General features: G+C 49.3%; 1 protein-coding gene across 2 annotated transcripts in view; it reads right to left on the reverse strand.

The window, feature by feature from the left end:
* The window catches only part of ABL1 (ABL proto-oncogene 1, non-receptor tyrosine kinase), a 132881-nt gene that overhangs the window by 5075 nt on the left and 103209 nt on the right, over positions 1–24597 (reverse strand). For both annotated transcript variants that reach the window (XM_045771278.2, XM_045771279.2), the window contains exons 4-10: positions 17135–17407; positions 9403–9487; positions 8323–8500; positions 6369–6553; positions 2843–2995; positions 1212–1301; positions 691–855 (exon numbers count right to left, since the gene is read on the reverse strand). In XM_045771278.2, the coding sequence (XP_045627234.1) occupies positions 691–855; positions 1212–1301; positions 2843–2995; positions 6369–6553; positions 8323–8500; positions 9403–9487; positions 17135–17407 (1129 nt within the window). The remainder of the gene's footprint in view (positions 1–690; positions 856–1211; positions 1302–2842; positions 2996–6368; positions 6554–8322; positions 8501–9402; positions 9488–17134; positions 17408–24597) is intronic.

Here is a 24597-nt window from a genome sequence, read left to right on the forward strand (position 1 = left end):
GGAATCCTGTGATGGCTAAACATCTCATTGTTCTGCCCCTTCCGGTTCACTCCTCTGTGGTCCATCCCAGCATCCCCTGGGAGCCTCTACAATCCCAGATTCCTGGGGTTTTGCCGAGACAGCAGGGCACAGGGCAGGCACTAGGGCAGTGTCGGCAGTATTATTCCTCCTGACTCCCTGAGACCCCCGTGCACCACTCCCACCTCCCCCGCACGTCTAGGCAACAGTGGCCGACAGTCTTTCCTCAGAGACCACGTGTGGACACCAGCTCTGTGCCGCGGGTGTCTCCTGGCTCTGTCAGTTCCAGTGAGCTTCTCATATCAGTGCTTTCACAACAAGCTGCTCTTGGTTTGGTTCAATATTTATTATTGTTCTATCTGCCCTGCAAGAGCAACCACAAATGCTGTGAATAATACATGAAAAGGCGGGTTTGTTCTCCCTCGGTTTCATAAGCACCTGTGCCTACTCGACCAAACTAACCGCTGAAGCCAATGGTTCCTAATGATTCCCAGAAGGAGGGGCAGGATGCTGTGCAGAGAGAAGAACCTTTCTCTTTGCAAAGCTGGATCACTAACAAGGAATTTGCCTGCCCTTCTGTGCAGGTCCACTCACTGCTTCCCATCTGCCTGTACTGACTGGCCCTGGGGGTGTGGATTCCTCTGGGTGTCTGGTGGGGCCGGGGGGACATACCGGTCTCTCCCGGGCCCTTGGAGTGGGGTGTCTCAGGCACATCAGTGGGGTCTTTGTGTTCCACAGCTCTCCTGGAGGTTCTTGTCTTGGTGGGCAGCTCTGGGGCCTGCAGCAAAGTACTTGCAACCCCTCGCACACCTTTTTTCCCCAGTTCCTTTTCCACTTCTACGAACAAAAATAAAACCAAAAATCAGCAGCCATCAGTAATGGTATCAGTTTGGTATGCTGGTGTTTTTTGTTTTGTTTTTTCCCTCAGGTGGGAGTGGTCACCCATGCACAGTTACAGAAAAGAGATACAGATGCTGAGAAAATCGCACTCGGTACTCATCAGAGTTGTGCATGGCTATAAGACAGCTCCATGTTCAACACCTCTGCCCAGCTCTCTGGTCTCAGGAACTTGCTGGCCTGGGCTCTTCTCGCAGGAAGTGAACTAAAGGGCCAAGGCTGGAGTCCCACCTGGCTGTCCCTTCCATCCCAACCGCTCACGCCACTGCAGGCACCCCCAGGAATGGGCACTTTACCATCTGATATGCTGGATTCCTGGAACATTGTCTCAAAGGCTTGGTGGATTTCAGCAAAGGAGGGCCGGTCAGAGGGATTCCATTGCCAACCTGGACAGAGGAAACCCAGTCAGACCATGCACAAGGCCCTGCTAATAAGTGGGGGGCTAGCAATTCTCAAGGGAAGTCTGGTAATAGAAGAAGCACCCCAGGGGCGCCTGGGTGGCTCAGTCGGTTAAGCGTCTGCCTTCAGCTCAGGTCACAATCTCCGGGTCCTGGGATCAAGCCCTGTGTCAGGGTCCCTGCTCAGTGGGAAGTCTGCTTCTCCCTCTCGCTTTGCCCCCCTCCACTCGTGCTCTCTCAAATAAAATCTTAAAAAAAAAAAAAAAAAGCACCCCAATCCTGCTAACCATCTTTTGCTGTAACAAGGTAAAGTGACAAATGTCACTGTGTCCTATTACAGACATTAAGAATTCAAAAAGACTTTAGGTATCGGCAGGAATGTGGATTGTAAACCCCCAGAGAAACGTGATAGCAAGAACTACATTTACAAATCTTTTCCCCAGCCCCACTCTAGCAAGTGCCAAGAATCACTGAGTCAAATGGCTTGCACTCTATTTTACCCTTACTTCTGGGTTATCAAAGTCTGAAATCCTCATCAGTAAAGAGATGTTAATTAAAACAAGATTAACATGAGGGTTTTTTTTTTTAAGTAGGCTCCATGCCCAGTGTGGAGCCCAATGCAGACTGGAGCTCAGGACCCTGACTTCAAGACCTGAGCTGAGATCATGAGCTGGATGCTTAACCAACTGAGCCACCCAGGCGCCCCAAGACTGACGTGAGGATTAAGGACTGATGAAGCCCCGTGTTGTGAGAACGCAGAGTTACTCTCCTACATCTCTGGTGGGAGTATAAACTGGTACATCTTTCCTCAAAAACAATTTGGTAAAATCTATCAAAATCTAAAATGCAAATAGCCCTTGGAACCAAGAGTTCAACTTTTAGAAACACCAGCAAAATGCACAGAGGTATACGTATAAGGGTGTTCATCCCTGCTTTGTTTATAATGGCAAAAGCCAAACAAATGTGTAAAACCAAATGTCCACCAAAATGGGACCGGATGAATTAATAAATCATTTAATGGGAAGTTAAACAGCTATATAAAAATAAGGGGGTGGGGAGGGAGAGAGAGATCTTTGAAATATGGACAGAAAAGATATGCCTGTCATACAGCTATGTGCACAAAAAAGTTGAGGGAATGATTTTATATATGTAAATATAAATATATATAATAAAGCCAACGAGATAGACATCACCCGCAGTATTTACCTACTGCAGCAGACTATTTGGAGGTAGGGCCCAGTAATTTGTATTTATTAACAAGAAATCCAAGTTTGGTGTCGATCAATCCCATTTTTGCATTAGAAACAAACCCCAAAACCCCCTCACACATGAAGACTACGTACAATGTGTATGGACACACTGAGAAAAGTCGTGCGTGAGTATGCACCTAACTGCTACACTGGCTGCTTCTGCAGACTGTGAGTGCGGAAAGGAAGCGGAGCACTATTTCAGTCTGGGAATACAGTCCAGGACGATAATTTCTCACAGTGCCCACGCAGAATTTCTACAACTGGCTGGGGAAGGCTCACATGCTCGCATGAGTTCGTAGACCTTCTCCGGGCAGCCTTCTGGGCGCTCCATGCGGTAGTCCTTCTCTAGCAGCTCATACACCTGGGACAGGTCAATTCCTGGGTAAGGCGACATGCCATAGGTAGCAATTTCCCAAAGCAATACTCCAAAAGCTACAAGCAAAAAGAGAGACAGCTTGTTCAAGATGCATGAAGCTTAACCATACTGCATTTAAAATTGGTTACCTATGTAGTGGACATTCGAAGTTACACCCTCAGAAGCAGGCCAGGCACATCTTACCAGGCTCTGAATGACCAACAGCCCAGGACAGAATGAGATGTTAACACCCCGCCCCATCCAAAATATGCTGAATGGGAGAAGAAACTGGGCTGATCGGCCCCTCCACTGTGTCTGAGGTAATGTGACCACCTTGCTGGGATTTATGGTAGAGGGCACCTAGCGCTGGAAGTCAGGAGGCCACTTCTACTCCTAGCTCTGAGAGCAAGTAGCTGAATGTCTAAGACAAGCCACCTCTTTCTGGTGTACAGTATCCTCTCCAAGGGCCCTTCCAACTCCAAACATTTCATAAAAATCATAAAATCGGGGCGCCTGGCTGGTTCAGTTGGTTACATATACAACTCTTGTCAGCTCAGGTCACAATCTCAGGGTCATGAGATCGAGCCCCATATGGGGCTCCACACTCAGCATGGAGTACGCTTGAGATTCTTTCCCTCTGCATGTGCACGCACGTGCCCTCTCTCTCAAAATAAATAAAATCTTTAAAAAAATATTTGAAAGTTTTGAAAGCCCAGATGATAGCCTTGAAATTCCAGATCTCATTAAAGGGACCAGGACTCCTTGGAGAAATGGGTGATTCAGGTCTAGGGCAGCGAATGAACCTGGAATATCTTTATTGCTCTAGACAGCACAGACGCTACTGAAGACTACCAGGGTCTTGTAAAAGGACCAGAAGCAATCTGAAGTTCCCACTGGCCAAATAAGAGACGATCTGAGTATCAATAAGGAAAAGAACTAGAGCGGATTAAAATATATCAAACATGTCATATCTATCTATCTATGTAGCTATGTATGTAGCTATCGTAATAATGTCACAAAAGAAAACAACCCCAAAATCTACTTGGTCATCACTGGAGGGTATTAAAAACCAACTTGTTTGTGTGAACACTGGGAAACAAGGGCAAGGAAGCAAACAACGATGCTGCCTTTCCTAAATGAACTGCACCCCCGAGTAACCCAACAGAGGAGGGTTTCTTCTTACAGAAGTACTGAGCTAAAGAGGAAATAAGGAGTGACAGAATTAGAGAAGCCCCATTTGGCAACCCCTCATCAAAAAGTGGACCTGGGCAATGGGTACCAGGAGCTGCTAAAATCGTAGGAGAGAGGGAAACGGAGCCCCGTGCGTTGTTGATGAAACAGGACACCACAGTGCATGACGTCGTCCTGCTGAACGAAGTCAAAGCCGAGGATGACCCAGCGGCCCAGACCCACCTGCCCTAAACTTACTAGGAATACCGAAGACAGAGGAACACACTAAACCACAGTGCAGGGATGCAGTGTGGGAGATGTGGAAGGACACGTGAGGGGTTTCTTCAACAGACAGACAGCAAGGGCAGAGAAACGATGGAGCAGGAGCTTACAGACCAGACGGCACTGAGGGCGCATCGACCACCCGCCTGTGTGAACGGTACCTGGATCTCAACTCAAACAGACCGTAAAAGTAGGACTTTTACGACTCAAGTGGAAATGTGAACACACTGTATCGTGATATTCAGAAATTACTGTCAATTTGGGGAGAAGGGGCAATGTGGTTACAAGAATAAAAAAGCCATCTTTGAGAGACTCATACTAAAATATTTATGGACAAAATCACATGCTCTCTGGGATCTGCTTCAAAATAGTCGGGAGGGAGGACAGAGGGTGTAGGAGCACCACGAGCTGATGGCCGGGGAAGGCGGGTGATACGTGCACAGGGGTCATGACACAACTCCGCCTTCTTCGGTGTATGCTTACCACCTGCCACAATAAGAAGTTCTTCAACAAAAGGTAAAAATACTGGCACATGAAGCTTCCAAGGGCAATATCCTACTTAAAGCCCAAACCAAACTACATAGCATTCCCTGCTCAGGAGACCCTGGGTGCCTGCTGGGCTGGTTAACTGCCCCCACAAACCCAAGCAGCACACTGTGGATGAAGGTGGTAAGTTAGAGGGGAAGAAAAAAAGTTAATCTAAATTATTTTGGAAGAAAACGCTGGCTTTTATTTCATTTTGGAGAGAAAACAGGAGTAAAAACTGTAAAGGGAGAAAGAGAAACAAAAGAAAAAATGAACTTGTGGGACTTCATCAAGATAAAAAGCTTCTGCACAGCCAAGGAAACAGTCAAAAAAACTAAGAGGCAGCCCACGGAATGGGAGAAGATATTTGCAAATGACACTACAGATAAAAGACTAGTATCCAAGATCTACAAAGAACTTCTCAAACGCAATACACGGGAAACAAAAAAATGGGCAGAAGATATGAACAGACACTTTTCCAATGAAGACATACAAATGGCTAACAGACCCATGAAAAAATGTTTAAAATCATTTGCCATCAGGGAAATTCAAATCAAAACGACATTGAGATACCACCTTACGCCAGTTAGAATGGCAAAAACTGACAAGGGAGGAAACCACAAATGTTGGAGAGGATGTGGAGAAAGGGGATCCCTCTTACACTGTTGGTGGGAACGCAAGTCGGTACAGCCACTTTGGAAAACAGTGTGGAGGTCCTTTATAAAGTTAAAAATTGAGCTACCCTATGATCCATCCATTGCACTACTGGGTATTTACCCCAAAGATACAGATGTAGTGAAGAGAAGGGCCATATGCACCCCAATGTTCATAGCAGCATTGTCCACAATAGCTAAATCGTGGAAGGAGCCGAGATGCCCTTCAACAGATGATTGGATTAAGAAGATGGGGTCCATATATACAATGGAATATTACTCAGCCATCAGAAAGAATGATTACCCAACATTTGCAGCAACATGGATGGGACTGGAGGAGATAATGCTAAGTGAAATAAGTCAAGCAGAGAAAGACACTTATCATATGGTTTCACTCATTTATGGAACATAAGAAATAGGAAGATGGGTAGGAGAAGGAAGGGAAGAATGAAGGGGGGGTAAAAAGAAGGGGGAATGAACCGTGAGAGACTGTAGACTCTGGGAAACAAACTGAGGGCTTCAGAGGGAAGGGGGTGGGGAACTGGGATAGGCCGGTGATGGGTAGTAAGGAGGGCACGTATTGCAAGGAGCACTGGGTATTATACGCAAACAATGAATCATGGAACATTGCATCAAAAACTAAGGATATTCTGTATGGTGACTAACAAAACATAATAAAAAATTATTATAAGAAAAAAGAATTAAGTAATAAATGAAGGAGCAAGAAAGAGGCAGTGAAAAGGCACGGAGAGTGAGGAAAATGGGAGAAGGAGCCCACCCTGGCAGACGAGGGCTCACCAGGAGCAGCAGCAGCCCTTACCCCAGACGTCGGACTTGATGGAGAACTTATTGTAGGCCAGGCTCTCTGGCGCCGTCCACTTGATCGGGAACTTGGCCCCAGCGTGGGCCGTGTAGGTATCCCCGGTCATTAACCTGCTCAGGCCGAAATCAGCCACCTTCACCAAGTGGTTCTCCCCGACCAGGCAGTTTCGGGCAGCGAGATCTCTGGGAAGAGAAAGCGTTCATCTGTGAGAGTTGTGACCAGCTTTCCCGGCTTCACGAATCCACCACCAGCGAGTGAGGGCACACTCCCGACAGCTGGGTCCAGTCCCCCGGGGAACGTGTGTGAATACCCCAGCGGGAGCAGCGCTCGTCCCTTGCATCCGCCTGAGCTCCCACCAAGGTGAGAGGCGGCAGGGGGTGCAAGTTCACTACCCTAGGCCTCCGCTACCCTCATCCTCACAATGAAGCTGATAATGGCAGCGCCTACTTCTTAGGGCTGTCGTGAGCGGCCACGAGTTAATACGTAGAGTGCTTCCACTGACGCCTGCACACCTACGGTCACCTAAGGGTCTGCCGGGTCAGGACAGCTCTACGCCAGGCACAGGGAACAAAGGCACCAGCCAGTCCTCAACTTCCATCAGAGGGAGCCTCCATTTGGCCTATCCAGACTTGAGAAAGGACAAAATAAAACAAAGCTCACAGCATCTTCCCCCCAAATTGTGTTTCGCACTCTCCTCTTTCCTCCTGATGCTTATCCGAACGTATCCCACAAAATCTCCCCTGTATAATCAGCTTCCTCTCGCCTCCTGCTTGTCCCAGGGAGGTGGGAGTCTAATCTCTGGTTCATGGATGTTAACCATGAAATCGCAAGGCAAAACGGAGTGGAGGAGTGAGAAGAGGCAGCACCTTCGGGCGATGGACGCCTAAGACAGCCTGATTATCAGCAATCAGAGAGAAACTAAATGCAGAAGACTTGTGCCTAATCGGATTTTGGTAAAGCATTTTAAGTTCGTGAAATGAAGAGGGAACGGATCTAGCCATGCAAAGCAAACCAGAAGTCAAGAAATCTCAATTTGCAGCCTCAGAGGGTTCACCTTCTTGAGTAACAGGAGCATGGGACTCAGCTCTCACGCGGCCCAGGAAATCTGTCTTACAGGGAGCGGCCAGCCTTCCACACATGCTGCTCCCATTCCTCACTATGAAATCTCATGTACAGGCTTCATACTTGAGCTAATTGGGTACGAAAGTTCACAGCAGCGGCGTGGAGAACATCTTGTGTAAAAGTCACCGGCAAGGCCCATCAGCCCCTGTCCTGCTTAGGCCGTCACTTCGCTAGGAAGCCATTTCCACCAGCAAGGAATGCGAACACGAAGATAATTGTGCACGCTTGAAGGTCAAAACACTCCAGGCTTCAAAACAGCAAATTTAGAACTACATATACACAGTTCTGACAATCGTGGAAACATCCCTGAACCAGAGGACAGCGAGTTAAGTGGAGAATGAAATGATAATAAAGAGAAAGGAGGGAGAAAACACGCAACGGCAAAAACAAAGCCCGTGCACCGGCTGTGACCGCGAGCCTGTGCAGACGCCACGCCAGCCTCCCCGGGGAGGAGGTCATTACGGATGAGCACCTGCCTCGCACTCTGCTTCCTGGGGAGCGCTGATTATCAGGAAGGATGCCTCTGATGAACTTCACTTAGTATTCCACGTGGCCCAAAACGGTGCTGAGGGGAAACAGTTCTTACCGTGGGGCTCCACTGCTCGGCGGGTCCAGGGTCTAGGCCTGCTGAGTTTGGTCCTGGACGTACGCCTGAAGCCAGCGAGGTCAGGAACCCAGCGTCTGCCTTTGGCCCAAGGCCTGCCGTATTGCCAGCACTAAAGCGAGAAGCTGAGCCCTAAGACCCTGCAGGTTGGAGCTTTGTAAAAGGTTGCCGGCCGCACGCCGGCCCCGCGGCTCTGTGGCAAGGGCTGCCTGGCCAGGCTCCTACCTGTGGATGAAGTTCTTCTTCTCCAGGTACTCCATGGCGGACGAGATCTGAGTGGCCATGTACAGCAGCACCACAGCGTTCACCTCCTGCCGGTTACACTCTCTCAGGTAATCCAACAGGTTCCCATAGGTCATGAACTCAGTGATTATATAGAATGGGGGTTCCCGGGTGCAGACCCCTGCCAACAAGAAAGACATCGTGGGCTTTGGTGTGCTGCTCTGCTCCCGAGCGCACCAACCCCCGAAAGGCCCGCGCGATACCGAAGGGCTCCTGAAACGGCTTCTGTCTCTGCCCCTAAGTCTAGGGTCCAACCTCTACCACAGTTCCAAGCACTCGTGGCTTGTGATCACGTTCCTGTGGGAGGGACGTGGCCGTGCTCTTTTCTTCTTCTTGGGCCCTTGAACTCCAACACAAGAGGCTGCCACCGAGTTGAGAGGCAAAGGTCAGGCGCACACCAAACAGCCTACACCACTGTCAGTTCACCCCCACACGGTGATGTCTGCCTACAGAATAACTGCAGTGAAGGGACTCTGGAAAATTCCTGTTTCAGAAGCCATTTGAGATTTGCATTTGATTGCTTTTAGGTATCGATTTAAAGTAATAACGTCCTCCCCCAACCCCTTAAAAAAGAAATGGGGGGAGGGGGCACCTGGGTGGCTCAGTCGGTTAAGCATCTGACTCTAGGTTTTGACTCAGGTCATGATCTCAGGGTCCTGAGATTGAGCCCCTCATTGGGCTCCATGCTGGATGTGAATCTGCTTAAGATTCTATCTCCCTCTCCCTCTGCCTCCCCGCCCCCTCTCCTCCTCTAAAAAGAAGAAAAAGAAAAAAAGAAGAAAAGAAGAAAGAAAAAAAGAAAGTAATAACATATTCTCACACACACACACACACACACACACACACACACACACACCCCGTCCCACGTCGGCCCCCTTTTTACCACGGGCTGAGGACTGGCAGAGGACAGATGTCCCCCTCAGGGACGTTCATGCAGCAAACCATCCACCTCTTCCTTCCCAGCCCCTGCACCACCCAGAGGGTCTGATGAAAAGGCCCCCCTCCAGAGCTCTGCGCACTCACCGAGCAACTGCACTAGATTGGGGTGCTTGATCTCTTTCATTACTGCAGCTTCTTTCAAGAACTCTTCTACCTCCATGGTGTCCTCCTGTGGAAACAAAGGGATGAAGTTGTTTCAGCAAGGAAAGTGTTTAAGCGGGAAGGTACAGCTTGAATGGTTAACACAAACCCGAGCTCCGACTGACAACCACGCTGGCCCACACGGCTCTGGACGGGCTCCCCGATCGTCGCCCTGGCAGCACAGGGAATCTTCCCCTTTGGTGCTGAACTCGTGAATTCTCACCGAGGGCAACAAAGAGATGTCGGCAACTTGCTTCCAGGGACTGCTGTGTGGACGGTATTTCCCTAAGGAATAGCGGGTTTCCAAGGAGCCCTAAAACACTTCCCATTAAAAAACAAAAATCACCTGAAGAATCAGAAACATACCCAATTTAACGGAAGACACCCTGAGGACACAAGAAGATACTATCCTACCGAAGAAGAACCGCAACTCAACATATGATCGAGGAGGCTCAACTGCAGAGCATTCTGAAACGCGGCGTCACGGAGCAATCACCACCACCGACCAGGCAGACTGACTCAGGTTCTAAAACAGGCCTCCGCAGCGGCCCCCTAATGACAGATTCACCAGGTCATGTTTTAGCAGGTTCACCGTATGGAAATGCCACGCGGAGACAAAGATCCCAGCAAACGCCCAGAGCAAACATGATGCTAGTTCCGCACCTCCTCACGTGCTTCGGGTTGAGGCTCCCCCTGGAGCGCTGGGCGCCTCGCCCCGCACACGGCGGCCGGCCCTACTGCGCAGGAGCCTTCTGTGGCTCGTGTAAGGTAAACCTCTTTGGACTTAACCGACTGTCCTCTAACCACCGCAACAAGAAGCAGGTGGGGGGCGAATCACCTGGTCTGTCTGCCGTGACAGCCTGGCTACAAGGGCCAGCGAGAGAAGCAGGACACCTCCCTCCAAGTTTCAACGCGGAGTCTGAATTTGTCCAGAGAGAAAGACTGCAATGCGAATGGGAAGTGATCTGGAAAACTAGACTCACCCGAGAGGAAAACTTTATCAACGTTTTCCTTTTTTTTGAAAAAAAGGTTGATTTATTTATTTGAGAGAACAAGAGGGAGCACGCGCACACACGGGGAGAGCCGGATGGAGAGAGAAACCTTAGCAGACTCCCTGCTGAGTGCGGAGCCCACATGGGGTTCGATCCCACGACCCTGGGATCATGACCCGAGCTGAAACCAAGAGCCGGACACTGCACCGACTGTGCCACCCAGGGGCCCCTTTATCAACCTTATTTTCAATGTGGCACCTTATACACTGTATCTGCCCCTTCGGGAGACAACGAGCTCAGGTGTCCTTACTGCAGCATCACCGTGGCTGCGCCATTCCTGCCCCCGCACGTGGGGACGACTTCCAGAGGACAGGTCATCCTCTACCTCGTGCGTGCCTGCTGCGGTCAGTCATGTTTACTAGCGGAGCATGGCCGCTGAGGACACGTGTCTGCCCATTATCACGTAGCTTAGGGCTCTGCGAGGCTGAGACTCAGAGACAATTTATTGCTCTTTAACAATGGTCAGCCGTTCTAATGTCAATTAAACATCACATCAAGCTGTACGGGGGACAAGAACTCATCCCTGCCACCGCCCCACTGGCTGCTCAATTCTTCGGAGTCCTCTGCTCCTTAACATGCTCAGCAGACCATGCCGCTTGTGCGTGGAGCGCTCTGATCCGCCGGGTGACACGCTAATGTCAAGGCGGGAGAGCACGCGCCTGCCGGAGTCGGCGAGTCAATGCCGCTCACGTAAGGACCACGGGCTTCAAGAACCTTGCCTGGCCAGCAATATGTTCAAAATGCAGCTCTCAGATAAAGCTTTCTAGACAAGTGGAGTTTTCCTTTTTTAAAGTGCCACATAATAAACCACCCACAGTGAAATCATTTCAGAAAGATCATGCGCTCTCATAGCTACGGACTCTTTTCTAAAAGAACCATGTCTGGATCTTGAGAGGCGTGAACGCGCAGAAGGAACAATAGGGCTTTCAAAGGCAGCCCTCTCCTCTCTCTGTCTCGCTCTCCCCTCACTCATACACACGCACGTACACGTGCGCACAGTATAAATAATTCCTGTTTTTTTTCTTTCAGGACAATCGGCGTGAACTTGTCTCCCCCTGCTGGACTCAGGCCTGGTTCAATTTACAATGGAAACTCCTAGCAGTGTTGGACTTTTGCAGCTGTATGAAACCGGAGACACCCCCAATGCCAGCCTGCTCTAGTCCTTGACTTTGATCTAAAAACCTTCCATCTGGGGCACCTGGGTGGCTCAGTCGGTTGAGCGTCTGCCTTCAGCTCAGGTCATGACCCCAGGGTCCTCGGGTCAAGTCCTGCATCTGGCTCCCTGCTCAGTGGGGAGCCTGCTTCTCCCTCTCCCTCTGATGCTCCCCCTGCTGGTGTGCTCTCTCCCTCTCTGACAAATAAATAAAATATTAAAAAATAATATAAATAAAATAAAAACCTTCCATCTTTTTTTTTTTTTGAAAGGTCTTCCAGAGTAAAGTAAAACGCACTCCGATCAATTAAGGTGAAGGCTGAGTGTCGGCCTCGTCTGTTGGGAGGGCACTGGGTCAGCCAGCTCTCCTCACCAGGACTGACCGGCCTGGCCTCGATGCGCACGAAGGCCTGGCAGGTACAGGAGGAGGTTAATGGCTTCTGAGTTACGCAGACCAAGCCTTGCCACTGCGTGGCCGCACGAAGTTACTCACATGCCCGGTAAGGGACGTTTCTCTGAACGTCCCCTTCTAGTCCACAAATGCGGAGAAGAGCTGCATCTGCCTCGTGGGCAGGATTCCATCCGCGGGACCCCCTTTTACTGGAACGAAGACAGGTGATCTCCATTCCTGGGAAGCAGGCTAAATACAGTGCTTGTAAGAGAGACGGGCTGGGTCTTTAGTTAGCGTGGCTTTGTGTTTTCGTCTTTCTCACAGACACAGATTCTCCAGACCCAGGATCTCACGGGTGCTTTCTATCCAGCTTCGCCCTTCCTGCTCACTGGCCTCCCCCAGGCGCAGGCGTTCTATGGCTTTAACAAAGAACAGCGTTCGTGTAAATGGCTCAGCATCCCCCTGGTGCTGCAGCACAGCCCTGAGTGCCCTTCACGCCTCCCTGAGTCTCAGCAGGGACCACGGCCCCGGAGCGGGCTCCACAGAGAGCTCAGTTTCCACATCTGTCGCTGGTTCTCAACCAAATGTGGGGTTAGCACGGTTACCACCATAGTGAAGGGCCATCCGGCAGCCTGCAGAGATGGGCAGAGCCGTTGAGCCAGGCCGAGGGAGGTGTTCACCAACCAGATGCACGAGAAACCACCTCACACAGAACCCGCGTGGCCCTGGTCCTCAAACACACGGTGTACCTAGCTCCCAGCCAGAAGAGAACCCTCTGCAAGAGCAAGAAACACGGCAACAGTGGGCGCCTCTCTCCCTGTGCACGCCCCCTCGGGGAGTCGGAGAGCCGGGGCACGTGAGTGTCCGGTGCCATCCTGGAGCCCTTCCTTCTCTGCTCGTTTCTGGAGCTCCCTAACAGAACCAACTTCCTGGGGAAAAAGACAACAAACAAAACCCGAACCCAAACAGACCACGTTGGCCAGGGCAGAGTCATGAAGGCACTTTGCCAGCACCGCTGGTCAAGGACAAATTGGTACATGCTCCTCGATCTGTGCACTCTGGGGAGCTGACCAGCAGGACAGTTTCCACGTGTCCAACAAGAAGAATCCGCGTGGCACGGTCTGTAACAGCAAAGTACGGGAAAGAACACCAATGCCCACTGAAGGCTGGTACGTGTTAAGATATACCCATTCAAAAACAGATCACCTTACGGATACCAACAAGGAACAATGCCAGGATACACAGACGCCAGAAGGCACAGTGAAGTGTCTAGAACACGTGGCCGTATGGTTCAAAAAGATACCCACACGTGGACTATTTCTGGAAAGTCACAAAAATCAAGGGTAGAAGATGCTATGCACATACATTACCTATTTGAAAAACAGGTAAAGAACTGAGTGCAATTTTAAGTCTTCACATTTTTCAACGTTATTTTCCACTATTTTAATGGTAAATCTGTCAGTAGCTTATGAGTCAATCCTATCACCACACTAGATCAACAGTAGTCTTTCCCAAATTCTACGACTTACAGAACCGTTTCATGGAAAAAAAACGGACTTACAAACAAACTTTTGGACTACGGCTCATTTGAAACGTGGGGCTTTCTTGTAGTGGACAGCTGGTTCTCTCAGGCACATCCCACCTGTAACACTGATAATACACAGGTAACGGTAAGCCTACAACCTGCCGAATTACGTCAGAACTCAAACTAGCAGTACTCATCAGTGGGCCTCTGCTTTAATCCCAGTCTCCCGCCCATAGAGGTCACCCTGGTGCACTCCTGTTTCCCCGTCTCTTCTGGTCTCAGGCCCCGAAGGTACAGGACCCAATGCTGCGTGGTGGATAACAGAGAGACCGGGTTAAAGCAGGGTCTTGCCACCTGTGCCACCTCAAGAGGGGCCAGCAACACAAAACAGGTGGGGTGGGGGGAAGGAGCAGACGGAGACTCAGGTGCCCAGCTGGGTCCTGGAGAGAAAGGGAGATCCAGCTGCAGCCTGAGGCAAAGTGAATACGGGCGGGGAAGGGGATTTCTTTTCTTTTTAATCTTTTTTTTTTTTTTTAAGATTTTATTTACTTATGTGACAGAGAGACAGCCAGCGAGAGAGGGAACACAGCAGGGGAGTGGGAGAGGAAGAAGCAGGCTCCCAGCGGAGGAGCCTGATGTGGGGCTCGATCCCAGAATGGCAAGATCACGCCCTGAGCCGAAAGCAGACGCTTAACGACTGCGCTACCCAGGCGCCCCAGGGGAAGGGGATTTCTAAGACCTGTAACTGTGGTTTGTGTATTTTTCATGGTGTGTGAGGAATGAACCGGAGAGACAATTAAGGAAAGAAGAAAGGAGCTGGGCTCTGAGGCAGGATGCCTGGGCCGGAACCCTGGCCCTGCGGCTCCTCATTGGCTAACGCCAGGCCTGTTACCCGGCCTCCCTCCACTGCAGTTTCCTCGAGCCTGAAACGGGGGCGACAGGAGGGACCCTTCCCTTAGGGTGGTTGAAAGGATTAAATGAGAGGCTACAGGTGGAGCACTCAGACCCTGCCGGGCACATAGCAAGAGCTCAAAAAACATTAGCCATTACTGTCATTTAAAACCCAAAGTTCTTAACTACTCCAGTGGAGACAAATGCCCAAAATAGTGACACTAATCTCATTTGACAAGTGGGAAACCTACTATAGAGATGTGCTTTGTGCAGGGGAGGTGGAAGAAGGGATAATTTATTTAGCAGTTGCTTAGTACTGTATTTTGGGTTGACACACATCTCGAGAATATGATGCATTCCCTTTTCCCTAATTAGCTATCAGCGGGGGTGACGACTCCCAGAAATCCATGCGACTAGATTCTGTAATTTTTTTTTTTTTTAACCAACTGTGGGACTATAAAGTTAATAAAGCTCTTGGGGAAAACCATTAAAAGTATAATAAAAAGTTTAATAATAAATCATTAGAGAAATATATTCTAAAAGGCATACAACCTCCAGATAATTCTGATTCCCTGGTATAAGAAAGCCACCACTGCCGCTGAACTCCAGGAGGGGTCCCTCCTCTGGAATGCCCACCTTCAGTTGCTCAGGAAACAGTGCCACGGTATCAGTTGTTGGGCTGTGTTTTCCCCATATTTCAAGCTGTGCAAAGTCTCTCTCTTCCTGAAGTTTTTAAACAAGCCTTTCCTGGATGGAAACCTAGGGTATTTTGTGCTTCTGTTCTCCCTTGTTTCATTTTTGCAAATAGTGGCAAATGTGTAGGTATTGCCTGGGCCTTTAACAGTTTCTCGAGCTCGTCAAGACCCAGAGCCGGGCCTGCTCTTCATTCTGTGCCAAACTGAGACACTGGAGCACGAGCACATGCCTCTCCCTGGCCTCGCCTGGTCTGGCGGAGGTGGGGCAACGGCGGTTTTGTTTTTTCTAGGACTCACCCACGCAGCCATCTTTATGAAGCCCTAATCCAATCATCTGTGCATCAAACCCTTCAGTGTCCCCCACGACCTCCAGGATAACGTCCCAGCTCCTTAGCCGGTTCAAACCCTGTGTGACTTAGTGCAGGCTCTTCACCCTCCGCTCTGTCCAGGCCTCTGCTCTCCTGGCCAACCCTGGTCCTCCCCTACGGCACCAACCTGTGGTTCCCTTCGTGCTTTCTCCCCGCCAAGTAGAGCTTATCAGTACCCCCCCTCCCATTCCTATGCGGTGTCGGAGTGCCACACGCCTGCCTCTAATCTGGCACCTATCACACCACACTGTGGTTATCGTCCTACTGCCTATTTCTCCTCCTTAGCTACGCTGTTCTACTACCTAGACTAGCCGGAAGTAAAGAAGTCTATTTCACAATCCCAGGGTTAAGCCAGGGTCCAGCGAACAGAAGCAAGGAACTCAATAAATGCTTGCTGTGTTTTTAAAAAATCATGTCTAGAAAATATCCAGGAGTCCTCAAGGTGACCCCAAACCACATCACCCCCCACTCTCCAACACACAAGTGTCAGTCCCACCCCAAGGACTGATCTAAGGGGGCACAATCAACAGGAGTATCAGGAAGCCACTCTTGGTTTCTAGAACTAAAGAGCATGATCCTTTCCCTAAAGCGTCACTTTACATCAGCCAGAAACCATAATTTCCACTTTCCTGTGCCTCTGAGTAAAGGCAGCAAGGAAGTAACAGAGTCCCTAAAAGGCAAGTGATCTGGCTTCAGGAGTCTCCAAGCGTGTGCCCCACGGACTCCAGAGACCCACACTTGGGTCCCTTCCTCCCAGTCGTGGATGTTTCCATTCTTTTTCTTATCGAGTGGCTACGGGGAGCCTCCCCTCTCAGTCTCTGTCCATGTGTCAGTGTAATCGGTTCCTTTAAAGCAAGTGAAAACAGCACAGGTCAACACTAGGGGACACTCTGCCCACAGATAAAAGCTCAGATCACATCGGGAAGGCAGAGGGGGCTGCAAAGGAAACCTTGCTTGGCCTCCTGAACATTTCAAAGGACTTCAAATCTGCTGGAAAACTACAAACCCCACGCTTGAGTGGAGAGGGCAAAAGTCCTAGTTAACAAGAATGACCCGACGGTACTTGAGTTAGGAAGAAGCCCTGATGCTCCCTTCATGCCTTTTCACACCTCCATTTCCAGAACCAGAACCTGCTAGGAACACCCAGTGTACTTGCCTTTCAAATCTGCCAACAAAAATCCACATTAGAGTCAAATGCATTTTGGTCAAATCCCCTTCTTTCAAGACTTAGTTTTTCCTCCTTCTCTTAACTCTCAATAGGAAGTGATCCAAATGCCACACAGACGGAACGGAAACCCACGGCTCTGAAAGAATCCTCCACATAATGAAAACACTTCTCCAAATGACTCGTCTTTTTACACCAGAAAACCACAGCACTTCTCGGCTCTCACTGTACGTGGAGGCACCGAAGTCGGGGAGAGGGACTGAACCCGTTGGAAAAAAAGGACCACAGAGGCCCAAAGAGGCGCTTCCTGGGCGCTGGTTACCCCCTCAGACCTGAGCGCTGGGGCAGGCCACCCGGAGAGCAGTGTCACCGTGCCCCGGCAATGACGGGCCGTACAAGCCGCGGCACCGTGAGCGGCGGCAGGCCCAGGCCTACCTTCAAGGTCTTCACGGCCACCGTCAGGCTGTATTTCTTCCACACGCCTTCGTACACCTCCCCGTACTGGCCTCCTCCCAGCTTGTGCTTCATGGTGATGTCCGTGCGCTCCATCTCCCACTTGTCGTAGTTGGGGGACACGCCGTAGACGGTGGGCTTGTTGCGCTTGGGGGCCGGGTAATGGAGAGTGGTGATGAGCCCGTCCGCCACAGTCGAGTGATGATGAACCAGCTCAGCCAAAGTGTTGAAGCGGCTCTCTGAGGAGACGTAGAGCTGAGGGAGACAGGGACAGCCTTCAGCCCACAGAGCACGCACAAACCCAAACAACTCCCGTAAGCCAGCTCTGCGGAGCCTAAGTCGGTGCACAGCAAAACCCTCAGATAAATGGCGCTCCACACGGGACAGAGTGTGCAGAACACTACCTGGGTCGTGTTTCTCTACACGTGCTGTAATTTACTTGCTAAAGCAGAAAGATGCAACAAAATGCCTCAGGGCCTTTGTATCTGCTGCTCCCTCCGCGTGAAATCCTCCAGCCATCTAATCACCACATGCCTGGTGCTCTCTTACCATCCTGAGCCTGGCCTAAACATCACTGTCACTGCAGTCACCTGACCCGGTCAACACCTCTCTTACTTCTCTGCACTGTACTTGCCCTGCCTAGTTGCTTGATTACTTACTGTCAACACCTCCTAGAAGGTCAGCTTCATGAGGTCAGAGCCCTAAGCTGTTTTATCCTGTATCCCTGAGGCGGAGAATAAGAAATACACAACACATAATAGGTACTCAATAAACAAGTTACTGATTAAATTAACAAATAGAGCTTAGTGTCTATTTGCTGATTGGAAAAGAAAGTAATTTTTAAAAATAATTATGCTTATTACCTAAAACCTCTCATTGTTATTTGTAATTTTATAATTACCCAGAACTACACAGTAATCACAGATGGAAATCACTAAACAAAACATAAATCTTCTTCTTATTCTTACACCCTCAATTTGGGCTAAGTAGCATCAGGGGCCCAGGCTTGTCGACCCCAGCTGGATGCCCCTGTGGGATGCCCCTGTCAGCCACTCCAGGAATGGAGTGTGTGTGGGGGGGGGGGAGGACTGGGGGGCTGCACAAAGGCCGTACAGCCTCCTCTACTGTGGGGAAGGAGGGGGGCTTTCAGACACCAGCGCACGCGAGCCTCTCTCTGAGATCTACAGTGGGCGCGAACCTACTGCGGAGCCCATGCGCGTGTCATTCTCGTCGGACGCACCAGGAGAGGAGGAAGGGAAAGGAGCAGGCTGACAGAAAGCAAGTGTGGATGAGGACAGCTATCTTTTTTCTTCTTCTTTGGTTCCTTTCAGTGAGGTGGTGAGGGAATGCTTCTTTTGCAAAAAACAATTCCACATTAAAATCCACAGGGGACACAGGACTTCGGGCTCCAGGCAGACAGAAGGTAACTGAACCTACTAGCTCGTGAAGGGCAGCCAGCGATCGCGGAAGGCGGGGAGGACATTAAAAATCACGACTTGCCCTGACCACTGAGACAGAGGAGGAATACGGGTTTGGAACAGTGGTGACACGTGGGGCAGGAGGGAGAAAAAGGGACAGGATCAGTTGTATTACAGCTTTAGCTGTAGTATCTCTATTACTTCAAAACAGAGAAAGGAAGAAAAAGCCTGAAACACACAACAGGGTTGGTTATGGAAGGCTCCATCACTTCCTGTACGCTGGTAATATTAGATAATTAAAATATTTTAAAAGAAGAAAATATTAACAAATACATGAGTTGATCCCATTTATAACCCTCAAGAAGGTAAACAGAATTCTTTTTTTAATTTTTTGCCTGGGGAGATAGCATAAAAAGATTTTTAAAAACTCAGGCAAGGCAATGGCAAACTTCGACTTAGAGATTTGTAATTCACAATCTTTCTTTTTTTTTTAAAGATTATTTACTTGAGAGAGAGAGAGAGAGACAGCACGTGCATGCACACAAGCAGGGGGAGTGGGAGAGGGAGAGAGAGCACCAGGACCCTGAGATCATGACCTGAGCCGAAGGCAGATGCTTAACCAACTGAGCCACCCGGGCGCCCATGTAATTTACAATCTTCCGGTTGCAATCCTCCTAAAATAAAATTCTGAGCAACCCAAGATTTGTCCAGAAAGACCCCATAGCTCTGCGAAACTTGTCCCTCTGTAAGATGGTGCCCCTCAATGGCAGGACCTTTCAGAGTGAGGAGAGGGCCCACCGGGAGGCCCTACTTACACCTCGGAACACCAAGGAGAATCTTAGTTTAAGTGAAGTGCTCTAGGGACACATCATGAGTCACGCTGAGGGCCCAGAATGAGTGCACAAAGGTGCTGGGGGAAGGTGGGGAGCAGAAGGCAGCACCGCTGAGCCTGCACTTAGCCTGATGTCCACACTGATGTCCACAGCACTCTTGTCAGTGGGCATCACAGTGGGATGTGGGGACAGCCCCTAATCCCGCCCCTGCCTGGAAAAATCTGTGGGCCGTCCAGTTACTTCACTGTGGGTGCCAAGTGTTCCAAGCCCTCCTCTTTTGGGGCAGCTCAGCTGCCAGTGTATTCGCTACCATGGAGTGTAGAGAAGAGAGAAGAGCCTATCCAAGAAAGCACTGCCTGGAATGACAGCACCCCTCCCACCTCGGACATCACTGGCCCAGTGCAGGGCGCCAAGAGTCCGGCTCACTTGCTGGGCTCCTGGGGTTGGTCACGGGGAGAGCAAGGCTCATTACCTACTTCTCCCCGTCAGCTTGAAAAGAGTGCTCTCCAACCCTAGGATCAAGTTCCTTCCATGGCACAGAATGCTATTGGCTCCCCCAAGCCCTAGTTTATGCAGAATTTGTTCTTGGTCTCATCGGATTCCTTCACAAGCTCTCCTATTAAGAGATTTCAGAGTTGTGGGAGGTTTCACCGAATGGACCTACTTTATCCTTCTCAATAATTAAATTTACAGACCCTGTGACTTAGTTCATCTTTCAACATAAAATTTATATCCCAACACTTATTAAATATTAAAACTACTCTCCCTTCTCAAAGCTCCGCATAGCCACCTTCCAACAGTCAAGTCTGCTGGCTTCCTTCTGATTAGTTCTGGGTTTTGAGCATTTTGCTAGTGAACTGGGTAATCTGCATCAGGAATTCCTGGCATGTTCAGAGAAGAAAGTGAAATTAGCATTATGAATGGCATGTCACTATGCTATGCACCTGGTTACATAAACACTCTGGGTGCTCAGCCAGGACTGGGCTTCCTCCTGATCATGCAGGAACCCCAAAGATACGGCTTATCAACGAAACTCACCAGAAACAGCTTTCCTCCTGACAGCCAGACTTATCGGCTTATCAGTGCTCAGACCCGTGCCCCCTTTAGCTGCCTCGGACCCCAGAGTCCCACCCTGGATGTACTACTGGTTACAGGCTGCTGGGCCAGGAAGCAACATCACCCTGAGAGTGTCCCACATTCCAGCAGGAGGGCAGAACTTAATAATTAAGCAGTACTTAATAATGCTTGAAGTCTTCTCGACAAGGGAAGGTCGGCCACATTTTAGCAGGCTTTTCATTGGGATGCCTGCACCTGCCAAGCCACTGTCAGGGTGGGTAAATCATAAAATTCAAGAGGTTATACAGTTGGCCTATCCTGCCACCTCTGCTAAAGCTTAAGCCCAAATTCCATTCCTGTCAACCTGAACCTGTCACTTCAGCAGACCGTGAAAATAAACGTCACCTGGGAACCTCTTTGAAGAAAAGGAAAGACTCTATCAGGGGCTATAAGGAATTGTGGAACTTGACAGTGGCGTCCCACAAAAGTAAAGTGTAGACACAAATAACCAGAAGAACTGAAAATGATTCAGGCAGCGGGTGGTGGAGAAAAATCAGCCTTTAATTCCACTATGCTGGCAGGAGATTGTGAACTTGGGAGAAAGCACTGAGAAGACAGTCAGGTCCCAGGGGATGTGGAGGTTTTCAAGACTATAGAGACTCCTGGGCGCAGCCATGGCTCAGTTTGGTATGGCCCCTGCAAGAGTCCTGCTCGAAGCTCCCCCAGCCCTGGGCTGACTGAGCGGCCACAACGGCTGCTGAAGCTCAGAAACATGACAACAGAGGTAAGCCAGGGCCAAGAGGGTGGAGGCAGAAAGAAATCTTTCGGGGCCTTAAGAGAAGAATCTTCTAAATTCAGTTGTTTTCTGAAGACCAGCTATTTGAAAATAAGCATTAAGCTTATGCAACCCCAGCCTGTCCCTCCTACCAACCTTAAATTTTCCCCTTAGAAATCCAAAAAGGATTGCATCAAAGCTCTGCTATGTGAGCTTTTTTTCAGTGCCGAGCCACACTGTCTCACGCGCTGCTGTAATACCTCCCCCAATACCTCTGATACTGTTACACTCATTCCAGGAATATGATCCCACCCAACACAGCCCCTCAAGTGCGGCCCTCATGGAGAGGCGCCTCTGCAGATGGCCGGAACTGATAACCCTGTGGGCCAAGACGTCTCCAGGTGCTCGGACAGCTGAAGGCGGAGTCTTTGCCAGGGAGGGAGGGAAGGAAGAAGGCAGGAGGCCTGGGACACTTGATGAGTTGCCCAGTGGTGGATACTGCCTGATCAAATGAGTTCCCTGTGCTCCCCTGGCACGTACCAGCTTTTAGACAGAGGGGTTGGCGTCCTCATCGGACGACTCTCGAATTCTGTGAATCAGGCATCCCACGCACAGGCCCTGCTCTCTCCCTCTGAACGGTATTTTGGACCAACCCCCGGCTAATGAGTTGTCAAACTAGATCATGCCTGCCTGAATCTGTTCCTAGGATGCTGGTTAAAAAACTCCAGGGAAAAGAAACTATTACCCTGTTCAGTACAAACCTCAACTGATCACCGCGGTACAGCACGGCTCGCCCTGGATAAACAGCACAGATGGGACGCAAGCGGTCAGCTCCAGGAAATCACCTCCCTCATGGGCGGTGTGCTCTGGTGTTCTAATTCACGGGAGAGGAACCCTTGTGGGCTGAAGGCAAGGTTTCAAAGGGCCCCCCATCCTGCAGAATGGAACGACCTCGCTCCACATCTGGGGTAAGAACGAGGACCCGAAAGGCAAGCCGAAAAGGCTGCTCTCCAGTCACACATCAGCAAGCGGCCATGCTGGGTACAAAGACCTCTGCCATCACGGAAAGCACCAGATATTAGTAATAAGGACTTCGACCAGAAGACTTTGAAACGTGTGGAAAAAACAAGAGAAGACCATTAAAAAGAGAAATATATGTGCACTTGTGTGGTACAAATGAATGTTTGAGGACAGCCATAAAAATGTTAAGAGGACTAGCCCTACCGCACATTCAAACATATCATACAGCCCTAACAATTAAAGTCTGATACTGGAAGAGTACAGAGAGTAGATCAACAGACCTAAATGTATACGTAAATTTGGTACATTTAAAATATGCAGGAAAAGATAAATTCAGTAAATAGCATAGGGATCCCTCAAAACATGACGCAGGTACATTAAACCTAGTGAGAGACCACGTTTACCCAGCAGGGGCAGATGTTTTCACAAGCCTGACAGTGCCCTGCTGCGGTGGAGGGAAGCATGCACCCCTGTTTGTCCTGGAGGCTCCACTCCTCACCAGCACCAGGGCGAGTAAACACATCCGTACAATTTCTACAGGAGGACACTGGACAACATCTACACAAATTATAACGCACACAACCTTCAATCAGTTCTAGCAACTCATCTTGCATACACGTACACTGTACGCAAAGGATATACAATATATTCAAACTGCAGGTCATGACCCACATATGCCCATGACCCACCCCACGTAAATGTGGTGTATTTCAAATACACAGGAAAAGATAAATTCAGTAAATGGCACAGGGATCCCTCCACACATGACATATGTACATTAAACATAATGATGGGAATGTGTACATATGTACACATACATGTGTCTATGAAATAAATTTAGTGGATTCTGACCAAAACTTTTTAAAAAATGAAACAGAACAGAACGGAATATGAACTATCAGAGTGCATTACATATAGTGAGGGTAAGCAGGGCTTCCAGAACCTTTCATTACCAGTGTGAGTACTGGGTGCTGATGTAAATGCTTTTGTATAGTGTGCCGAGATTATTTTTTCTAAGGTCTGAAAGCCCCCTCAGAGCAGCGTTATTTGTAACAGCCAAAGACGGGAAACAACCTAAAAGCTGACACGCAGGGAACTGCTTAAATAAATGACAGTCCAGCCACACGAGGCAGTCGTGAATAAGAACGAGGCGGCTCTAATGTGCTACCACGAAGCAATCTTCAAACAATATCATTAGGTGGGAAAAGCAAGACGCAGAACAGTGTGGAGTCTGCATCATCTGTGTTTTAAAATATATACATAAGTACAGGGACGCGTGGGTGGCTCAGTCGGTTAAGCATCTGCCTTAAGCTCAGGCTGTGATCCCAGGGTCCTGGGAACGAGTCCCGCATGAGGCTCCTTGCTTGGTGGGGAGCCTGCTTCTCCCTCTGCCTGCTCTGCCTGAAGCTCTCCCTGCTTGCGCATGCTCTCTCTCTCTCTGACAAGTAAATAAATGAAATCTTATAAAAATATATATATACAAGCATATACATATACCGGAGAACTCTGAAAGAAACTGGTCTCAAGGGTTGCCTCTGGGCAGGAAAGCGGAATTAGGAGACAGAATTCTCAACGTAATCTATTTTGTTCTTCCTCTTTTTTTTTTTTTTTAAACCATGTGCATACATTACATATTAATTAAAAAATTCATCCGCCATCTAGACCCTGCCCAATAATCCACCCATCTCCACCCTGGATGATGGCAATTATAGCAGGGTGGGTGGCAGGGCCCAAGCCTGGTTCCATCAATCACACGCTAGGTGATCCGGGGCAAGAAACCTCCACCCTTTTAAATCCCCAACTCCTTAATGCAAAAATGCAGATCACAGCAACCTCCGCCCTGAGGACCAAAGTGAGGTTTAAATGAGAAGATGCCTGAAAAATGTGCCGGCCACCAGGAAGAACCTGGAAAATGTTAATCCCTCCCTTCACTTCATGGACTCTTAAGCATTGTTCATATAAAGATCACAAAACTGTATATATCAAATCTTCTATAAAACTACAGTTTGGGTTTGGAAATCTATTGGTACAACGTGATCTCATTTGTGTTTATTTTATTTTATTGTTTTTTTAAGATTTTATTTATTTATTTGAGAGAGAGAGAGAGACAGCCAGCGACAGAGGGAACACTAGTAGGGGGAGTGGGAGAGGAAGAAGCAGGCTCCCAGCAGAGCAGGGAGCCCGATGTGGGGCTTGATCGCAGCACTCCGGGATCACGCTGGGAGCCGAAGGCAGACGCTTCACGACTGAGCCACCCAGGCGTCCCGTCATTTGTGTTTAAAAACTGTGTGTACTGTATGTACGTAAACGTATGCAGACACACATAAACAAATGTGGCTTTAT

Source organism: Ursus americanus, chromosome 18 (genome assembly GCF_024610735.1).
Source record: "Ursus americanus isolate L20-20 chromosome 18, mUrsAme1.1.p, whole genome shotgun sequence".
Lineage (NCBI taxonomy): Eukaryota > Metazoa > Chordata > Mammalia > Carnivora > Ursidae > Ursus > Ursus americanus.